The sequence below is a fragment of the Conger conger genome, chromosome 6 (genome assembly GCF_963514075.1).
Source record: "Conger conger chromosome 6, fConCon1.1, whole genome shotgun sequence".
Taxonomy (NCBI): domain Eukaryota; kingdom Metazoa; phylum Chordata; class Actinopteri; order Anguilliformes; family Congridae; genus Conger; species Conger conger.
This window is the reverse complement of record NC_083765.1, coordinates 7771012-7792062: the sequence shown is the minus strand read 5'-3', so window position 1 is coordinate 7792062 and position 21051 is coordinate 7771012. Positions and strand designations below refer to the sequence as shown.

At 42.9% G+C, this 21051-nt stretch overlaps 1 protein-coding gene across 1 annotated transcript in view; it reads left to right on the top strand.

Moving 5' to 3' along the window:
• Positions 1–18081, top strand: part of LOC133130536 (lysine-specific demethylase 4C-like) — a 76491-nt gene extending 58410 nt beyond the window's left edge. Inside the window, exons 15-19 of the mRNA XM_061245190.1 lie at positions 65–253; positions 1237–1407; positions 10662–10781; positions 14674–14766; positions 17339–18081. Of these exons, the coding sequence (XP_061101174.1) occupies positions 65–253; positions 1237–1407; positions 10662–10781; positions 14674–14766; positions 17339–17512 (747 nt within the window). The 3' untranslated portion in view covers positions 17513–18081. The remainder of the gene's footprint in view (positions 1–64; positions 254–1236; positions 1408–10661; positions 10782–14673; positions 14767–17338) is intronic.
• Positions 18082–21051: the final 2970 nt, after the last annotated feature.

Below are 21051 nucleotides of genomic sequence, written 5' to 3'. Positions count from 1 at the left end.
CATGCCTCTCATGCTGAATCCCCCGTGTATTTTGGATCGCTTGTTCCTGTGCCCCTCTCCACAGAAGTGCGTGTACTGCCGCAAGAGGATTAAGAAGGTGTGGGGGGCGTGCGTCCAGTGCTCGTGCGGACGCTGCCTCACCTCCTTCCATGTGACCTGCGCACACGCCACCGGGGTTACCATGGAGCCTGACGATTGGCCGCACGTGGTGTTTGTCACCTGCCATCGGCACCAATCACGGAGCCCTACTGCAGTGAGTGCTCACGCCTCTTGTTTCCTTCAATAAACTCCCCTGCGCATGCTTCACATATTGCTGTGAAATAGTGTACATATATTTTTTCCTGATGGTTAATTAAAATTAAATTCAAATAAATAGTTCTGGACATTCCAAGTTGTAGAATGAGTGTAATTCTCATTTCCGACCTATAGTAAGAAGCATCAATTATGTTAACATATCTATTTTGGGTTCTGTGTTTCCTTCAGAAATTTGGATTCAGAAATTAAATGATTTAATCCTCAAAACGTTTCCTGAAAATGCACTACTGTAGCGTGAGAATAATCTTGGTCGGATGCTTATTTGTGGCCTCGTATGTGCGTGTGTGGAACAGCAGTGTTGAGACTGTAGCAGTGCCTGTGGAGGCCATAATGAGCACTTCATGGATGCTCAATGGCAGGTAATATGTGGCGATTGTGGTGTAAGAAAGAGTGTGTGCTTGCAGCTGGGTCGATGGAAGTCAGCCTTGGGGAAAATGACCAACGGGGTCTCCAGAGGCTGCTCGCAGGGCTGCTCGACAGTATTCACTCTGCATTCCTGATAAAACGAACGGAAGATTAATCTCTTTAATGGTCTCTGTTCAAGCAATTACATGCCGTTCTCCTATGTGAAAGATCAATCTTGCAGATATTCACATGTCCCTGTGACAGAAGACAGTGGTAAGATGCTGGTAGACTCAGACACACAGTGTCTCAGCACCTTTGGGTTCAGTACCCACACTGTCCAGCACACCTTTCTGAACAGGTTGCACTGGCATATTGATTAGCACATTATTACGGAGCCCCCGCAGGTACATGCGTTCAGTTTGCCAATATGGTACTTGATGGTTATGACGTCCATTTTAGAACACGATGGAATTTGTATCGGCATCAAACACAGCTGAGTCTCAGTTTGACTGTTTTGCAGCTCCGGTGATTACACTGTTGAAATCTGCATGATTTTGTGTTGTGTGCCTTTAACAGAAGAGCAATGCTTGCAAGAAGGACATTGTCCTCGGACAGACGGTCATCACAAAGCACAAGAACCTGAGGTACTACGGCTCGCGGGTCACACACGTCATGGCCCAGACCTTCTACGAGGTCGTGTTCGACGACGGCTCTTTCAGCAACGACACTTTCCCAGAAGACATCGTCGTAAGTCTGCATACCCTCAAGGATATTATTATTAGCTAATGCTAATGCTAATAATAATAATACCTTTGGAAGAATATGTTTGTTGGAATGTTTTTCCAAATTCTAAAACAGTGTTCAAGACCTCCATTGCTTTCAATTACCAGTAGTGATTGTTTAATGGCATGAGAATTTTCGGTAACTGTAGGAACATTCTAATCACATATTTGTGATCTTCTAAAGGGTTAAACACACTTAATTTTGCCTTTTCTATTAGAAACTGCGTGTCTGTGGGTGTGCAAGTGGGAACGGGGTTATTGTGCACCTTCTTATTTTATTTTTAATATTATTTCTCTCCACTTTTTTATGTAAAGCACAAACTTCAGGTATTGAAGTAAAGTTTGAATTGATTTGAAGCGGGAGGTGGAAGTTGATATTGGTAGACAACCTCCACACAAAGTAAATATCTGAAACTGCAGAGCAAACTGCTGGCACTGCAGTTGTTTTTTTGGGAGTGTATTTCCATCTCACCACATCAGTGAGATTACAAGGTATACGATGTCACAACCACAGACAGAATGGCCCTTATTAGACATTGTGGTCAAGGCATTCGGTTCAGCTTATTTTCCTCTGTTGAAGGACCTTCTCCCACACAGAATCGGACATGATTTGATTGAGGATCAGTAATCGGCAGTGATTTCCTAGTTTTTCCACAGATTTCTTTTCAGATTCAGGTCAGGACTTGACTCAGGTCATCTAAGGACATGCGCATTATTCAGTGGAAGCCAGGGCAGTGTGGATTTGGCCTTTGGTGACTTTCCCCTGTGGAAAGGTGATTTTTTTTTTTTTTTGCCCTAGTTCTAACGCCGTATCAGACTCCATCCATTACCCCCTCCGTCCTGACGGGCGTCCCAGCCCTCCCAACCCCCCCGGAGGACCCCCCCCCGTGATGTCATGGCTGCGCCCGCCCTGCTTGAAGGCGGGGATGGTGTTGACTGTGTGATGCGCTGCGTCCGTTTTGGACCAGGAGTAATGCTCTCCATTTAGACCAAAAAGTTGCCTCGTCTGACCTCAAAGTCCAACTTCAATTTCCGTGTTGCAAACTCCGTATGGGATTGGAGTTTTTTTTTTTTTTTTTTTGGATTTCTTTCCAGTAATGGCAGTTTTTTTTTTGCGGGGAGTCACTGCGATATTGTTTATTCATGTGCTTCTTCTCAGCAGCTGAACTCAGAGGCTCTTTCTAAGCTGCCATTGGCCTCATGGTAGTTTCCTTGATCCATTTTGCTCTTGCGCTGTTGCTCAGCTTTGATGGACAGCCTGATTGAGGCAGTGTCCTGGTCATACAATGTACCTTCCACTACTCCATGATTGGCTTGACTTAAAGGAATTGACTTCATTTAGTGGCTATTCCTTTTTTTCCTGGTCTGTGCCTTTCCTTTCTTCATTTATCCCATACTTATTTTGAATTTCTCCTTGGTCTCTGTGATAAAATATTTGCTTGAAACAGGCATCTTACAGAGATCGGTGTATTTATTCTGAAATTACGGAAATTATTTTAGTTAAATTATGAATTTACATGTATCAAATTAAAATACGTATGTTATGCAATTCTCTTTCAACAAGAAGATGGGAGAATCCTTTTTTTTATTTTTTTTTTATTTTATTCTCTTTGTATACGTGGCTTTGAAAGTAGCAGAACTGTTCTGGTACCCCCCTGTGATTTTAGCTGCTGTCCTCTGACAGAGTGAACAGGAACAGGAAATGACATAAAAGCAAGGCTGGGGAAGGGTTTCTCGGGCTAGGTCAGTAAAACTGCATCACAGAAGCAGCGATGCTTCACTGTGATCTGTGCGTTCACTCTTACAGCGTGATGTTTGATCCAATAGCAGGTCCCTGTGTCTTCCTCTTGTGAGGATGTAGGAAGTGACGGGCTGGTGGTTGATACGTACTCTTTTTTCCCCTCTGTTTAATCTCACTGCACAAACTGTTTCTGTTCTCTTTTCCCATCTCCCAGCACCCTGCTGACATATCCACAAAAGAAAAAAGATAAACTTCACACAGTCTTCTGCATCCAAGTGAGAACGTGTCTTAGCAACAGTCCTGCTTGCTGAAGTGTGTTAATGGGTATGGTGTCTGCTATGCCTAGAGACGCGCTTGTGTGTTTGTTCGAGATACAAAACGTGGAATTTTTTTGATCACAATCTTGTCAGGCAATCCCAGGATTTGGAATACACTGTTGCTGTATGCATTTCTTATGATTTATTTTCCACCATAATCTGATACTATATTCTTCAAAATGTATTTAATCAATGCATGTGTACTTTATCTACTCTCTGGTTACAAGGTGAGTATCAGAGTGACGTAATGTCATTGCAACCAAACAGACCATACAGTATGCTTTAGAGTAGTATTAACTTTTTACAAAAATATGTCTTATTCTACTGAAATACAATTTTGCAGTGTTTCTCTCGTTCTGAAACCAAGAGCTGTACTTCCATTACATCGCTGAGACAGGTCTGCCCAACCCTGTTCCTGCAGATCGACTCTCCTTTTCACTGCAACTCACTTAGTTCTTTGTATTAGCAGCTCAACAAGTTGTTGAATGAGGTGTGCTGTATTAGGGTTTGGACTGAAAACAGTAGATCTCCAGGGACAGCGTTGGGCAGCTCTGCGCTAAGATATCTTTAGGACCTAAACAGATTGTAGCCCAGTACTGTTCACGGGAACCTAAAGACCAAAAGGCCCGCAGGTATATTTAATAATGGTATGCTTGTTCTGAGAGGTATGGTATCCCCTGGAAAATTTATATTTTGATACCTTCTTTGTGCAATCAGTTTCAATATTGTTGGTGAAGCTGCTCGCATTGAAATGTTTCATTGTTTGATTGTTTTCTACTTTCAGTTGCAGTTATTTATGCTTGTCTATGTGCATTAGTCTTATAAGATCAGACATCTTAAAAATGAGAACACATAGGTAATTTATTTTCAAACCGCACATCCATTTCACTAATTGTTACTGACATAAAACTAATCCCCAAGACACTAGGCAGCAAAATAGGCAAAGTGTTATCTGATTTAATTGACTGCAACTGAATTGTAGTTTCAAAGCTTGTACTTGCTTAAGCCCTGTTCAGTATTCTGGAAAGAACAATATGAACGTAAATCTTTTCTCCACTGATGTAGGTGAAGCATCTTACTTGAGCGGTCCTTTTTAAAAACCCCTTGAGTACTTTCATTTGCCTCTGTGAAGTAGACGGTTAATGAAGCCCATTTACATTACATTACATTACATTATTGGCATTTGGCAGACACTCTTATCCATTTAAACACAATTTAAAGGCAAACTCATGTCTAGTGATGAACATTGGGGGAAAGTGTATGTTTGTTTCTAGGCCAATTATTGTTTGTTTATTATTCCCACTCCTATTGGTCTGAGCAAAATATTTGGAGAGGTTTAAGCAAATGTGCATCGTCACTGTTTGCAATAACTTAAACAAACCTTTCCAGAAAAATGGCTACGAAAAAGGCTTCAGGTAGGTGTGTTTGACAGGATCTTAGGGACTGTCACTCAAAGACAGCCCTCAGTGATATGTAGGAGAGCGCCTCTCTCCGTGGCTTTATTGCATTGATCTGCAGACCCTCAGTGGAGCGAATGAAGGAGATTATCCTGAGTGGGGCTTGTAGATGTGGCAGGTCTCGTGTATAGGGATTTATCTGTCGCGATCCTATCATCCATCTATCAAGGTGTTTCATCAAAAGCCATGACTTCCCGCACTCAGTAAGTGGGACGTCCTTTCCCATGAACACTGATTTGTCGATTGAGTTTAGCCCCTCTTACTGGAAGAGCACAGAGAGTATTCTGGGGAAATGTCTGTCATTTTTTTCTCTCTCAGAAATCTAATGGGAACAAACGGCCCCCAACATATTTCACCCCATCACCCCGAGGAAGAAGTAAATATGAACATCAAATTGAACCCCAAGGAGATGGCTTAGTTGCACCCAAGAATCCAACAATTGCTGACCCATACCTGATGAATTGTACATGTGGGACGTGTGACCTCTAATCCCTCCATGACTTCTGTTCCTGGTTGTAGGAAATTATATTTTCAGCATCTTACTGGCTTCCAACCAGATTGGACCACTGCTTTCCATCTTCCTTGGCTCTTCAGTCCTTACTCTTATAACAAAAGGTTGAGTTGAGAGAATCAAGGTCAGTTAGAATACATTCCTTGATTCTGGTTTAATTTAACTGCATTTACTCTTAAAGTGGCAAAAATTGTTTGACTGGATCTTATGGACTGTCGCTTGTAATGGCAGTGAAAGTTCTGTTCGCTTTCTGCTGTAGCCCGTCTAATTCTCTGTCACAGTCTGAACCGCGGTAGTCACCAGTCCAGTGTAAGGTAGGTAGGGGGTAGCCATTTCCTAGCTTCAGCCGATGTGCCTGAGTGGAATTTGTGGGGGAATCCTGGGAACAGAGCCAGGAGGAGCAGCTTTCTGAACGCAACCCGAGGACTCCTCCGCAGGGAGCCAGTGGGAATGGGGGATGCAGGAAAATGCAGGAAATTCCTCTTTTAGTGCCCAGTACCACCATGGATGCTGTAATATGGCTTCAGGGCATCAGTAAGTACTCCCCAGTGGAAATTCATCTCGGGAAAGATGCACATATAAACCTGCTTATTTTGGAGAAAAAAAAAGTTATGTATTAAAAAAAATTAGAAATACAAATTGGCCTACTTCTCATTTAAAGTAGTATTTTTTTTTAAGTTTAAACGATGAGATTGGAGAATTATTTATAGGCACATTACAGTACACTATAATGTACATGCTAGTGTGCTGCCTCAACCAATGCATTGCAACAAACATACTGTACATAGAAATAATGTTTAACATTACAAGATTATATAGTGCTGTGTCCAGCCCGGTCTCTGCACAAACACATAGGCTGACGATGGTTCACCTTGCGGGCATTACATTACATTACATTACATTACATTACATTACATTACATCAATGGCATTTGGCAGACGCTCTTATCCACACACGTACAGTATGACAATTTGTACATAGATGATCACATTCTCGATAGACACATTTCTGTCAGGCTTCAGAACAACGGACCCAATAGTGAAACCACAGAAGTTCAAGTCAAAGTCTTTATTCACTTTGGTGCAGGTCAAACAGCCGAAGGTCAATAACAGACTAGACAGTTCATGACGATAATCCACGCAGGGGTTCGGTAGCCAAGCAAACGGATACAAAGAAAATCTGAAACGTAGTCGTGGTCACAGGCAGAGGGCCGATAAAGATAAGGCAGTCCAAACAGGGAGACAAAAAGATCCAAAACCGGTAATCCAAGAACAGCGGATCATACATGAACAGAAGGGTAATCCAAAAGGTGAAACTCGAAAACAAAACAGGTTGAAACGCAGATCAGACAGGAAAATCGCTGGAGAGAATGGCGGGAGCACATTAAATCTGGCAAAGACTTAACAAAACAGGTTTATATAGACAGATAACGAGGCGGAAATGATAATCAGGTGTGCACGATAACCAGGAAGTGAAAACAGGTGAAACTAGTGAATGGGAAGACAGACAGACTACGGAAAGCACAGAGGGTAACAAAAGGCGAAACGCTGGGGACTTACACAGAACACAGATAACCGATCATTACACATTTCAATCACTTCTTTTATCCTTCCTTGTCTAAATGCTCCTTGCCTAACCCAGAAATCGAAAGAGGGCCGCCATTTTTAAGGCAATTCCAGTCCATTAAATATCCCTTCAAGGAGCTAGGAGCCCAGACCAAGATTTCTTGAGCGAGGCAAGCCAGAAGAAGGTGAAAAATAAGCGATTGGAATGAGCCCCTCTTTCATGTTTTTGTGCAGAGGACAAAAATAACAACTGCATCGAATGAGCCAGAGTTGAGAAGAAATGCTGATGAGATCCAGGCCAATAACTCTTTACAGATTTCAGTACAGACATTATTTACTCTGACTACTTAGTCTCTTTTAGTTCACTCTAGTGAGTACTCGCTAAGCTATTGTGGATGTTAAGTATGTGTAGGGGAAAGGTAGAAGCCAACTCATTTAAGCCTTGGATTTATGCAAATGAATATTTCATTTGCCATCTTGTCTTCCCGCTTATAAAAAAATGTACTCTGCGGAACAAGGTCAGTGCCCAGTTCTCTCAGGGTGAAATGTTGGAATAGAGGGAATTGCAGAGCGTGCTGGCAGAAGTGGAGCGGATGCCCACATCCGGGTGGTGCGATCGCGTGGATACCCGCTGTCTGCTTCTGTCTGCTTACAGCTGAATGTGAACTAATTAGTTTTTTTTTTTTTCTCTCTCTCTCTCTCTCTCTCTCTTTCTTGTTGTTGTTATCTTTGGCCGTGGCTTGGAGCCCTATCTGGCCGCCATGTCGGCGGAGATAAGGGTGCAGAGAGGGAAGCAGCGGGTTTATCATAAACACGGGCAGCCCTGCTCATCAAAGCAACTCTGAAGGTGCTGTTTATTTCCCCAAAAACCTACTCCCAGAGTGATGTAAACATTACAGAATCAAAATAAAGGAACAATCGCTGCGAAAAATAGATTCCCAACAGATGTGTACGTAAAGAACCAGGGATTTTGTGATTGGATGTGTAAACATTTCTGTACTTCCACGTACTCCTGGCTCTGTACAGTATGTAATGAGTTCAGTAGAACTTCAGTAAACATTCCTGAATCCAGCGGAACCATGTCATTCTGCTGTAGAATCGCAGGATGATTCTGTTTTGTGCCGTTGCGGTGATGCACAGTGACTTGTTATGATTGAGTTAGAATCACTGAGAATGCTGTTGTTGTGGAGATGAGGTCATGGCTGTATAGTGCTGCTGCTACTGTTGAATTTGCTCAGTTGACAGTATTCATTTGCCATCTTTCCTCCAACTGCCATTAAGGGGGGGGGGGTTCTACAGCAGCCACTGCTGGCCTTCATCTCAGAAAAGCCATCTATGAAAAACAATATCTGTTTTACACACACATACACCCACACACACACACACACACACACACACACATACACACACACACACACACACGCACATACACACACACACATATTAATTAAATTCAAATGCATTGGGACAGTGTTGCCTTGCCTCTGTACTCCAGCATATTGGACTTGAAATAAAACACTGAATGTAAAGTTAGATTATGCAGACTAGACTTTAATTTAAGGGTATTTACGTCCATATAGGGTGATCCATGTTGGAATTCCGAGCCCCTTTTTATACAAACATAGTCCCTCGATTGTATGTGCCTATACGCATGTTCAGTTTGTAACGTGTATGCATAGTTGAATTAAAGCTCACGGTAAACCGGTGTTGAGATGGCCATAATGCCCGTGTCATCCAGTGCTGATGAAGTCCAGGCAAACGTTTGAGCGAAGAACAAGAAGGAGCGCTCCATAAACGCCTGCCATCCGTCCGCCTGACGTAAAATGTCGTCTGGGAGCAGGACGATAGCGGGCCAGAGACGTGTGGGCTTAGCGGAGTGGGTGGTGTGGTCTGGGAGGCGGTGGGGCGGGGGGCTCCTTTTGGTGGAATCCCCGGATAACAGGACTTCCGTGCCTGAGCCCACTCATGACGAGCAGCGGAAGATCCCAGATTAGACGGCGCACGGTGCTAGCTGGGTCCGGCCTGTTCCCCACGGCAACACGGGGTGTTCTCTACGTCAGCAAAGAGTGGGCAGCCGCAACCAAATTCACATCGCAGCCAAACGCCCAAATCTCTTTTCCTCCGGGGCCTCGTTGGCTGATTATACACTTCTTTTCTTTTTCTCTCCTTTTTTTCATACATATATCTACATTAAAAGCACACCATTATCTGTTCTTTGGAAAATGGCATCCGAAATGAATTATGGGGCTTTTAAACCACTTTTTTTTCTTTTTCTTTTTTTTTTTCATATCAACTTCATTTCACGTTGAAAATAATCACCAGATGTCTCTCTTTTTTTTTAATAGCCTGTACCTACTGCTCAGGGTCAGAAACCGATTTGGCGATACATATTTAATCGGCCAAGGTGGCTTTCTTAAAGGGGACGGAAAGGAACAAAGTTGTGTTGTGCTTACATGAATAAATCATGCTTCTTTCCACCGCTCGGTTATGTTTTATTCCGATGAAATGCGGAGGTTGAATTGTTAATGACGAGCACCTGTTCATTTAGTTTGCCTGACTTGCGCCGCCCTGTTCTGCTGAATTACCCCATACTTTCCTGCAGCTTCTGTCCCTGTTTGCAGCCTTGTAATGCTCTAAATTTAGGTTTTGCGTCATTGTTTTTTTGCCCGTTACTTTATACCGTACAGTATACGTTTCATTGTTTCTTTGTTCTTCACAATACTTTTTTATGCGGTAAAGTGCAAATGTCAACTTCTGTAATCTGGGCGTAGTTTCATTACCGTGCGCTAGCCTAGGGCTGCCTGCCCTCGTGAAGATGGGTGAATCCATTTCGCTTGGCAGAAAATGGAGTCGTGTTACGCACACTAATTGGAATTAAGCTGCCTTTTCAGACCATGTGAAAGTTTTTTTTTTTTTTTTGTTCTGTTTAAAAAATAAAAAATAAACTTTTTGCCAAGTTCAAAGTTGTTATAGCTAAGGACGCACATTGATTGACTTTAGGTCTTCTTGGCCACTGCTCACCCATATTTTAATCTCTGCGTTATGGCAGGTGTAGAAAGCGCCATTAAAATGAGCACTAAAAGCACCATCAGCGTATATGAGTTTTGGTCCTCTTTTTTACAGGGAAAACTTTCAGTTTTCATCGCAAATGCATCACTTAATATTCTATAGCTACAGTATGGTTCTTATCATTACACCAGGTTCCGGTTGCAACTCTGTTGATGTCACTCATCTGGCCCAGCTATCCCACAATGCCACTGAATGGCAAGTGAGAACAGAAGTCGATTCCATGTGTGTTCCAGGGACTGATTAAATTATGAGGAGCGTTCTACAGTTGGTCTCCGTGCACTGCGTATAGCAGAGAGGCTGTCAGTGATGGATGCTTGGAGTGAAAGTGAAGAATGTCAACATGCCTGGGTCGGGTGTGGGGGGCGTGTCCATGAACCCTTCGAAGTGTGAGGTCACAAATACGTGATTCAAATGTTCTTGTAACTGAACATTCTACCGCTAATGCAGCAATGGCTAATTGAAAGCAATGGAGTTCTAGAACACCATTAGAATTTTGGGGTTAAAAAAAAATCCAAATCCAAATGGTTTTAAACCTCCTGACCCTCTCCCTCGCTTCCAGAGCAGGGACTGCGTTCGCCTGGGGCCCCCGGCAGAGGGCGAAGAGGTGCAGGTGAAGTGGCCGGACGGACTCTTTTACGGAGCCAAGTACCTGGGATCCAACACCTCCTACATGTACCAGGTGAGCACAGCGACCCGCCAGGAGACCTGCCGGACCCAAACAAAGGTTCTGAGCCCAAACAGCGTCCGGCAGCGCTGCTGGTGTTTCCCGGGCCGGACGCCGCGGTGAAACGGTGTCAGTTTGACGGGTGGGTTCTGGACAGGAGGGGTTACTCTGTTCCGTGGAGAGTGTGTGGGGATAAATAAACGCACAGCTTGGCTTCGGAGAGGGAAGGCTAGCTGAAATATTTAAACCTGTCTTTAATTATTCATGCGCCCGAGAAGTATGGGCGGGAGCTGTAGCCTGTGGTGGGAGTATTCTCGTCTTCCGAGAGTTTGAAGGAATATTTCTATTTATTCATTAACCCCCCCCCCTCTTGGGGGGAGATTCAGTGGGTGGGTAAGTGCGGACAGGACCGTGAGTCTAAATTAATTGCAGAGGAGTTGGAAGATGTCACCCGTCATCAGCGGTTTAGCTATTGTTCTGTATTTATTTCTGTTAAAATCTCCTTCGCCTTTGCCTGTGGTTGTCTCCATCATAGTGGAGGTTTGGATGATACATAATTATTAAAACAATATTTGGATGACCTTTATAGATGCTAGCTAAAAGGCAACCGAAAATTATCGAATAAATTGTCTTGTATTCCCAACTGAGGTCGCACCATTTTAATTCCTTAGAATCTGCTTGACAGCCTTCTACAGGTAAAGATTATTCCAATTGTAAGATGACCCATAGAATATGAATGTACATCCGTGGCCATGATATGCAGTAGGAATATTTGGTGTCGCAGCCCAACTAATAACGATTGCAACCCATTAATTTCCAATGACAATCGTACTTTTTCCACAGTTTGTATTTTATAGATAGAGAAAATACTTGTCAGAATTGTCAGGTACTTTGCATAAATGTATGTGTAGCATGGTTAGCTCAGCTAGTTTGCTAGTAAGCATGGTGAAGTGCAGTGAAAGTGAAGGCTGGTAGCAGGTTATCGCGACAACACTCCCCGATGATGTAACCCTCAAATTCAAAAGAACGTTGTTGCCCTTGGCTAGGGGCGAGTTAGTCTTTAGCTGACTGGTAACGCGTTCGTTCAACAAATATTTGGACAAGTGAGAGGCCGGGGTTCAAATCCCACCTCGGACTCAGGCAATTTCTCACCTGTTACATATGCACACACACACACACACACCCACACACAAACACAGACACAGACACGCACACATATTGTATATACATGCGTCTATGTAGCCTCATTGGTCACGGAGGTGAAGGATCATCTGGCTCCAGCAGCAGATTCAGTGATTCACTTCAGATCCCAAGGCTTATCTTTTTATTATGTTATGTACTGTTTTGTTCTCCAAGTCTGCAGTTAAAAATCCCCTGGGCGAACCAAGCAAAGGAGGTGCCTCTAAAAGTTCATCCGTCTGGAATAAAATTATTTGGGAGGGGATTTTGTGTGCGAACTATAGCGGTGGAGTTGCTAATGTGTGCTTCTTATGACTGGGGTTGCAGCAAAATAACCTCAAAACTCAATAATCTGAGAAAAATGGAAGTACAGTGAAGGAATAAAAAGTCTGAAAAGTACATATTTCCTTCTGACCACCAAGGAGGGAAAATGTTTCTTTAAATTAATCTGTTTAATATTTTGCCTTTATGCTGTTGGAGCCGTCACAGTTTGTCTCAGGATTCAGAAACCTCTGAACTTCATATGAACTTTTCCAAAACAGCGTTAGACGGAATAGAAAATAAAACAAAAACAAGCCCGTGGATGTTGTGGCTTTTATTGGAACACATTTCATCTCCTAGAAAGTGCAGTGGTGCGTTCTGCCTTCCACTGCATGCCCAGATCACACAAACCCTTCTGTTCGGTTTGTTTTGTTTTCCCCCCACAATGACTTTGTTGTGGCTATAAGCACAGTTCCCTTTCTATGTCATTATGCTAGTTTACCTTGCTAAGACCTACGGTATGAACCATGAACTTTGACTCACCGATCTCAACTTGCTGAATTGTGTGTAAAAAAAATAAGTCCTTAACAATTGTGAACGAATTTTAAGGACAAATTCTGATTGAACTGAAGCGTTCAATCAGAACTGAACTGAACTGAACTGAACTGAAGCTCTCAATGCTGAGAAAGCATTTCCAAAGCAGCCATGTAAACGTTGACCTGTGCTTTGTACATGCAGTTAAAGGCTGTCAGTAATCAGCCAATCTAATTGTATTCTAGAAACATTACTAAGAACAGTTATCACAGAAGCTTCACGGATTGTATGTATGAATACATGAATGTACCAATTTGATGGCTATCCCTTCAAAGTGATATGTTTGTGACAGATTATCAGGTAGCCAGGTACATTTTCAGGCAAATGTCTGTGTCAGTATGTATGAGTGCATTTCTTCTCATTTGTATGTGTGTGTGTGCATGCGTGCACGTATATGTATGTGTGTGTGTCTTGGACAACGCTCAAGTGAAAAGGCCATTCGGTTGTGATAATGAGCAACTGTGTTCAGTGGACTCCTGGTGTTCAGCCCTGGTGTGGTAGTATGGAGATGTGTTCTCATTAAGCTCATAGAAACCCACGTCTTATTATTCCAGACACTCCGCTTCAAACGCCGCGTTACTCAGTGGGGATGGAACGGGTGTGTTTGTCCTTTTCCTGACGCCAGATCTATCTGAAACCACACGAGCAACGGGAGAGGGGAAATTTCAGATCGGATGATTCAAAGTGTGCGTCAGAGGCATCAGTCTCTATTTATGTGGTTTCCACTTTTCTAAAATGCCGAAAGTGCATTTTTACACGAGGCATTCAAGGTCATAACGGACATTTCTGAACGAGTTCACGTTGGTTTGATAGCTGTGGATTTTGCCATTGGCCTCACCAGTGGAGACCCAGCACATCGTGCCGAATCTTCAGCGGCTGTCTTTCTGCAGCAGATATGGTAGAATGGCATCCCCTGGTTAGATACTATCAGGGTTTGCAGGACTTGTTTTTGTAATAGAAGTGGCAGTTCCTTCCTCTTGCTTTGAAGTGGACCTTGTTGACCGGCTGGAGTGGCATGGCTGATAAAGGCGCAAGCCGTGCCACTCTTCTTCCACATCACAATTCCCCGCCCGGCCAGATAAGGCTGCTTTAGTTTCTCTCAATCTGTAGAAAAAAAAGATGCTACAAAATGCTGTGTTTTTTTCACATTACTTGGAAACACTTGAGAAAAGTGTTTTTTTTTTAAACATTTTGCCGGTTATATATATTTTTAAATTGTCCGATTTTTTTTTTCCCCCTTCTGCAGGAAGATGTAGTTACTCTAAAGTGAATTTTTCACAAGAGTGACCACACAGTTTCAGTTTCCCAGAGTGCCATACCTACACCAGGTTCCAGGATTGTGTTCAGCTGCGGGAAATGTCCGGATCCAGAGAAATTAAATATTTCCCTCAGCTCAGTGATCTCCTGTTTTCTCCTCTTGCAAGTGTTGCAAGAAAACACTAAGCTTAACATAACATTAATCTTGCACGCTGCACAAGTCAGACATGTTAACCCTTTGAAGAGTTGTTTCTTTGGAATGTCAGTGCTCGAGAACTCCATTGCTTTCAGTTACTGGACCAGTAGTAATTGGTCATCAGCATCAGAATGTTCAGTTAGGCCCCTTTGTACATTAGTATTGGATGGATAGTTTCAGGAACCCTGTAGTGGGTGAAGGTACACAATAAAATGCCCAGTGTTAATTCAACACAAACAGAGTTTATATGAGTCCAAAAGGGACTACATGAACTCTATTAGAGTTAAAAGTACTCTGGAGGAGTTGATTTGACACTGAACATTTTACTGTGTACCATGTGATTTATTTGAACCAATAAAAAATAATGATTGTTAGTCCTTATTATGAAATATATGAGATATAACTTTTGTATTATTGAAGGTGGAATTTGAAGATGGCTCCCAGGTTATGGCGAAACGGGAAGACGTGTACACTCTCGATGAAGACCTGCCCAAAAAGGTGAAAGGACGTCTTGTAAGTATCTTGTGTATACCCTCAGCAGCCTTTTATTATTCATAAAGATGCTTAAAATTAGTCGTGTGCATATTTTCATTACTTTTCATTGTTCTAAATTTGCCGATATATTTATTTTCTGTGAAAAGGGAATAAAAACAAATGTAAATAAAGTGCCCGATTTAATTGGGTTCTTTCTGAAACTAATAAAATTAATTTAGTATGAAATCTAATCTACAAGTTAAATTTTCCTTTTAATAAAACAAGGATGCAGTTATTTTTCTTGTTTACAGATTGATTTCGTTCGGGGTTTTTCGCCTTGAGTACTGTGGGAAATGTAGAATTACAGTCTGCAGCGTGTGGTGTGTGATCATTCAAACAGCCAGCAGGTACAGCCAGGTGGAAATGGTCCTTTGAAAAAACACACTTTTTGATCAGCCCTTTTGAATGAGAACTCCATGTCCTCCCGTTGGCATTAATAATGGCTGAAAGAAGGAGTGAACGCTTTTTATGCATTTACATTTCATGATGCTGTAATGGCCTATATACAGCATCATGCCCTGCTGAGAGTGATGGTGGCCCTAGTTTAGTCCCTGCTGAGAGGGATGTTGGCCCTAGTTTAGTCCCCGCTGAGAGGGATGTTGGCCCTTGTTTAGTCCCGGGTAACACCAGATGTTCTCACAATGTTACTGCAATGTTTTGTCCCTGCTAACATCGTCACTACATGGCGGCAACATTGTGAGGACGTTGTGTGTTTGTAAAGTAGGTGTTCTGAGGGGGTGAGTGCTTTGCGTATAGAGGGGGTGAGTGCTGTGTGTGTGGAGGGGGTGAGAGTGTGTGTGTGTGTGTGTGTACAGGGGGTGAGTGTGTGTGTGTGTGTGTGTGTGTATGTGTATGTTGAGGGGGTGAGTGCAGTGTGTGTGGAGGGGGTGAGTGCTGTGTGTGTGTGTGTGTGTGTGTGTATGTGTATGTAGAGGGGTGAGTGCTGTGTGTGTGGAGGGGGTGAGTGTGTGTGTGTGTGTGTGTGTGTGTATGTGTATGTAGAGGGGGTGAGTGTGTGTGTGTGTGTGAGTGTGTGAGTGTGTGAGTGTGTGAGTGAGTGTGTGAGTGTGTGTGTGTGTGTGTGTGGAGATAGGTGTGTGTGTGTGGAGGGGGTGAGTGCTGTGTGTGTGGAGAGGGGTGTGTGTGGGTTTTTTTGCGTGTGTGTGGAGAGGGGTGCATGATTCTGTTCCCCCTCCTTCATCATTGTCAGGCACTTGACACCTTTTATGTTCTGCGTGTACATATTGCACCCACGGCCTGACTGTACTTCCTGTAATCCATCTCCTGGGCCCTGACAGTGCGTTAGGGCCCAGTAGAGGATGGTAATGAAGCCAGCCATTCACCCCTATTGGTCGTACTGGCCTGGCCCAAACCCCAACCCCTCCCCCCGTTTTTCTGTTTACTGTACAGTTTTAATTGAACATGGTGTCTGGATTCTGTTCTCCGTGTTTTTGGAGAAGGTTTTTGTTTTTTTTTTCTTCATGTAATTTATGGCTCTTGGTACCTATTCAGTCTTGAGAATGCTGTGTGGGAAATGCGCTCTCCCAGGGTTAAGTACATAAGGAACAGACAGAGTCTGAAGCTAATTAAAGGCTGGTGCTGCAAGAGAACTGAATTAAATAGGCCTGCGTTTCTCCAAGGCTGTTTCCTAATGGGCCTGACCGTGGTTTGTGTTGCCGCTCCGTTGCAGCAGCGCGGCATGGAACTCATGAATCCCACCTGAAGAATGTTCAGCGTTGACACTAACTGCACGCAAAAGAAATGTCCCGCAAATTGCAGCTATTCTTGGCTCGTGTCTGTAATACCCCGTGCTTGACTCACACTGGGCCCTGCGTAAATTGAGGATGGGCCGCGGCAGGGAAAAAAAATAAAAATAAAAGGAAATCACAAAAACGCTCATGTGCAGATGGTTAATGGCACATCAGCTCTGAGTCTGACGTGCCATTAACAGCCTGGCAGTGTGCAGTCTGAATGAAGGCCCGCTCGTAGACAGCAGTGTATAGACACCTCTGCTCATCTCTGCTGCACACAGATGCACATTTTAAAAAAATGCTTAAATCTGAGGTGGCATATTTATTTGTCCTGCTACATTTGCAATTGCTTGAATTAAGGCGGACATTTTGTGCACGATTGACTGCTGTCGCAGGTCAGCGGACCCTGGTGAGTAGCTGACGCGTGACTCTGTCGCAGCGGCCTGTGTGAAAAGGGGGATGTGTCGTTCTGCTGTGCGGGCGTCTCGCCTGAGTGAGGGGCGACATGGCTCAGGCAGTAAGAGCAGTCGTCTCATTGGCTCAGGCAGTAAGAGCAGTCGTCTGGCAGTCGGAGGGTTGCCGGTTCGATCCCCCGCCCGGGCTGTGTCGAAGCGTCCCTGAGCAAGACACCTAACCCCCAAATGCTCCTGACGAGCTGGTCGGCGCCTTGCATGGCAGCCAATCGCCGTCGGTGTATGAACGGGTGAATGAGAAGCATCAACTGTACCGCGCTTTGGATAAAGGCGCTATATAAATGCCGACCGTTTAACCATTCACCCCCGCGCTCACTCCGTGTGCAGTCCACAGCCTCCTGCATGCGGTTCCGGGACGCCTTCCACGTGCCCCTGATGGAAGGAGAGGCCAAGAGGCAGAGGGTGCCCAACTCCCGCTTCCAGAAGGACTACGTGGCTCACCTGGGCTGCCGCGCGGCCTCCAGGGGCGCGCCGGAGCCGCGCGGCGGGAGGGGGAAGTGAGGCCCGGCGCGGCACGACCGTTAGCACGTTAGCACGTTAGCTAAGAACGAAGCCGGAGGAAGGCCGAGAGGGGTTCTGGCTGAAGAGGACGCCGGTCGGCAACGTTCGAAAAGGAACGGTCACGGAGCTGGTCATCCGCAAAAACCTTCAGAAGAAATACATCTATATTTGCTGCCTAATGTTTTCTAAATAAATGATTCAGCCTAAAAGAATGTTTTTTTTTTGTTTTTTTTTGGTTTTTGTTCGTTTGTACATTTCAAGAATTCTGTGACTTTTCTAAACTGCCAAAGCTTTTGACCAGACTCGCTTGTTTATAAACGGTTAGCCTGACGTAATAAAACAACTCTCAGATGTGCTTTTATATGCTAATGTATATGCTGAGCATGGTAATCTTTGCACATTTTTTTGCCTCTTCTATGGAATTTGTGATTCATTTGATTTGTGAAATTGCAAGTTAGTCATTGTTCAAAGCTTGACATATGATTTTTTTGTTAATTTATTGGGTTCACAGTACATTTTAAATGTATTGTTGGGTAACGGAAAATTAAAATGTTCAGTTCTGCCTTTAAGCCATGTGATTTTTTTGTTTAACTTTTTTGGAACTTTGTCTTGTTCATTTTGTATTGTTTTAAGTTAAATGTATGAAAAATATTTTCAGTTCAATACTTAAACAACCATTAGACTGAAAATAGTACAAATAGTACTAATGTAATTTCCACTGCTGACAATAGTGGTATAACTTTCATAAGATTTCCATCATTGTGCTGTTTGGACTAATTGTGCTTTTGAATTAATTTGTCTGAACGGATACTTAATCTAAACACCTTCAGCCCCGGCAAATGAAATACTGTTATTTAATTTGTAAGAAGATAAATTACAGCCCTGCTTAATTGATACTGCAGTAAGGCTTCTAGTCTGTCCTTCTCAAACAGAGGTTCCTTCTCAGACATATTTTATTTTATGTTGGTGATTAGTGTTACCCTGTCTCAGGACAGTGCCCCCCTAGTGGCTCCTCAGGTTCATGCATACGGGTGCCTTCAGCGTGTTCTGATCAGGACGTGCACCCTGCACACTGTAAGTATCTCGTTCTTTTGACGCAGAAAAGGTGAGCAACGTTTCGATCATAACATTTTGCCTTTCTTATGAAATGTTTATGATAGTCACGTCATGACACAGGCATGTATACAGACAGGGGGGACCTGTCTGTATACATGCCTTGTGTGTTCGTAACGTGCTCATAACAGAATGTTTAAGAATCAGTCAGAAGGAATTGCCCAGGTGGAAAAAGTATTATATTGCATTTTTGCAGTTCATTTTTGTAAAATAGGATGGTTCCCTTATTAAAATAGTATATATTTTTAATGTGGGGTGACAGTGCATGATTGACACATATTGCTATTACGGTAAACTGAATACATTTAGGAGCAAATGGGCTGATTTGTCTGGAAAGAGATTAGGAAGTAGAGATTTTGGACACGAAATTTTCTTCATAAATATTCTGTCCACAGTCATGACAATTGGTCATTTTATACTCACATCCTATCCAAATTTATTTTGAGGGTTTTTCATTTTTTTGCAGTAAAGATGTCCTCATAAACTCTAGGAATCTAAGCCTAAATGAGAACCATATGTTCTCACTAGTAGCATTTTAACATTGAATAAATCATTTAAAGAGTTGCAGAAGCAAACTTGTTAAAAGGAAAAAGTAAGCTATGAGTAAATATTTCACAGAATAGGGATTATGGTGAAGGAAATGTCAAAGCTTGTAGGTGCTGGAGCTGCAGTCCTGGTAAGTGGGCACGGGATTACTGATGCCACCAAATACTTTAGTTTCTATTAGTTAAGTGCCATTTCATTTTGCTACTACATTCTAAAATAAAATGTTAATTTGCAGGCGTCCCTGTTTAAATTGTTACAGTCAGTTTTAATTTGATGTGATTCTTGATTTGCGTTCCCTTCAACTGAAACACAAGTAGAATATTGAAGCATTTCCACAAATCCTGACCCTTAATGTTTAGTGACAGGAAACATCTATGCGCAGTTTTCCAATCATGTCAATGAGGTGTGTGAGATGAGAGTCTTCAGTTAAGCCGTGCAAAGTGTCCAGGAAGGTCCGGAACATTCCCTCCTGCCACGTTTACGTTATTCCACATGCAGTCCCAGCAAAGGAAACTTCCCAACCAAAGAGATTTAGCAGTATGGAAAATAGACCATAAAACCGCAATGTGAAATAGTTGTGGCCTGGTGGGCTGGTTTGCGCTGGTTTGTTTTGTAGGTGGAAGGTGGCTAAGGCACTGAAAGCTCCAGTGTGTTAGACCACCTTCAACACCGGAGAACGTCTGGGAAAGTATTCATACTATATGCCTAGATTCAGTCAACATAATCCATCATTTTCACTTGCTCAGCAATAAACTCAGACAGTACATTTTATTCTGATGGAATATCTTAGATAACCGGGACCTGTGTAAACTTTAATCTGAGTTACACAGTCCTTTTTTATTCATTTGCTATTTTTTTTATTAATTACTGGTGTCAGTGCTATCAAAGCAAAAGCCATGGGGAATGATGGGCAATTCATAGTGCAGCCTATGAAGAACCTAAGGGATAAAGTTGTTTGAATCTTGGCCATGATATAGGTTTGTTGTAGTTTATGAAACTGTCCTATGGAAAAAAATAAAAAAATGAATAGACAAAACAATTTGCCGCTTGGCTGCTATGTACTATATAGCTGACTACACACAATTCACATAAACATGCTGCCCTAAAGCATTTGCATTTTGTTAGACAATGCAAATGATTACTTCTTATTCTAGTTGACAACTCAGATAATATTTATAACAGACTAAACTATTATGTTTCATTAATTAATCTGGCTATTGTTGTCTTTGCCAATGCTTGGTAAAAGATGTTAATAAGCACCAAACTATTGCTAGTTCATCAGCAGCCTGCATTAATTCAGTAATTGTCCAGTCTGAAGATGGAGTCTAAATGTGCACAATCAGCCTGCAGACTTTGTTGCAGTTCAGAGAGTCACTGTAATTTAGCTTGTGATTCTAAGGGCATTGGCCCATTGAGTAATATGTCAGGAGAGCAGCAGGGGAAAGACTGCTGGGATTGGTTACTTGGGGAAGCCGATTTGCACTGCTGTGCTACGCGTTGTTTCACGCGTTTGTCTCAACAGTTTCATACATAACCGTTGAAGGCTGAAAATACTGACATGGCCAGCCTTCTTTGTCATGAATATTACAAGTTTAACAGCAACTTAATGTTTCAGTCACATATAGTACTCCTATCCAATTATGTCTATGTCTATGTCTATGTCTATGTCTCTGTCTCTGTCTCTGTCTCTGTCTCTGTCTCTGTCTCTGTCTCTGTCTCTGTCTCTGACTCTGACTCTGAGTGTCTGTCTCTGTCTGTCTGGCTGTCTGTACTGAAATACACTCCGCTCCCTGCAAATACTTGGTATCCTGCTGATACCAAGTATTGTCACGTATAGTCAAGTTTCAAAATCATCCTATATATTGAAATGACACATGCAC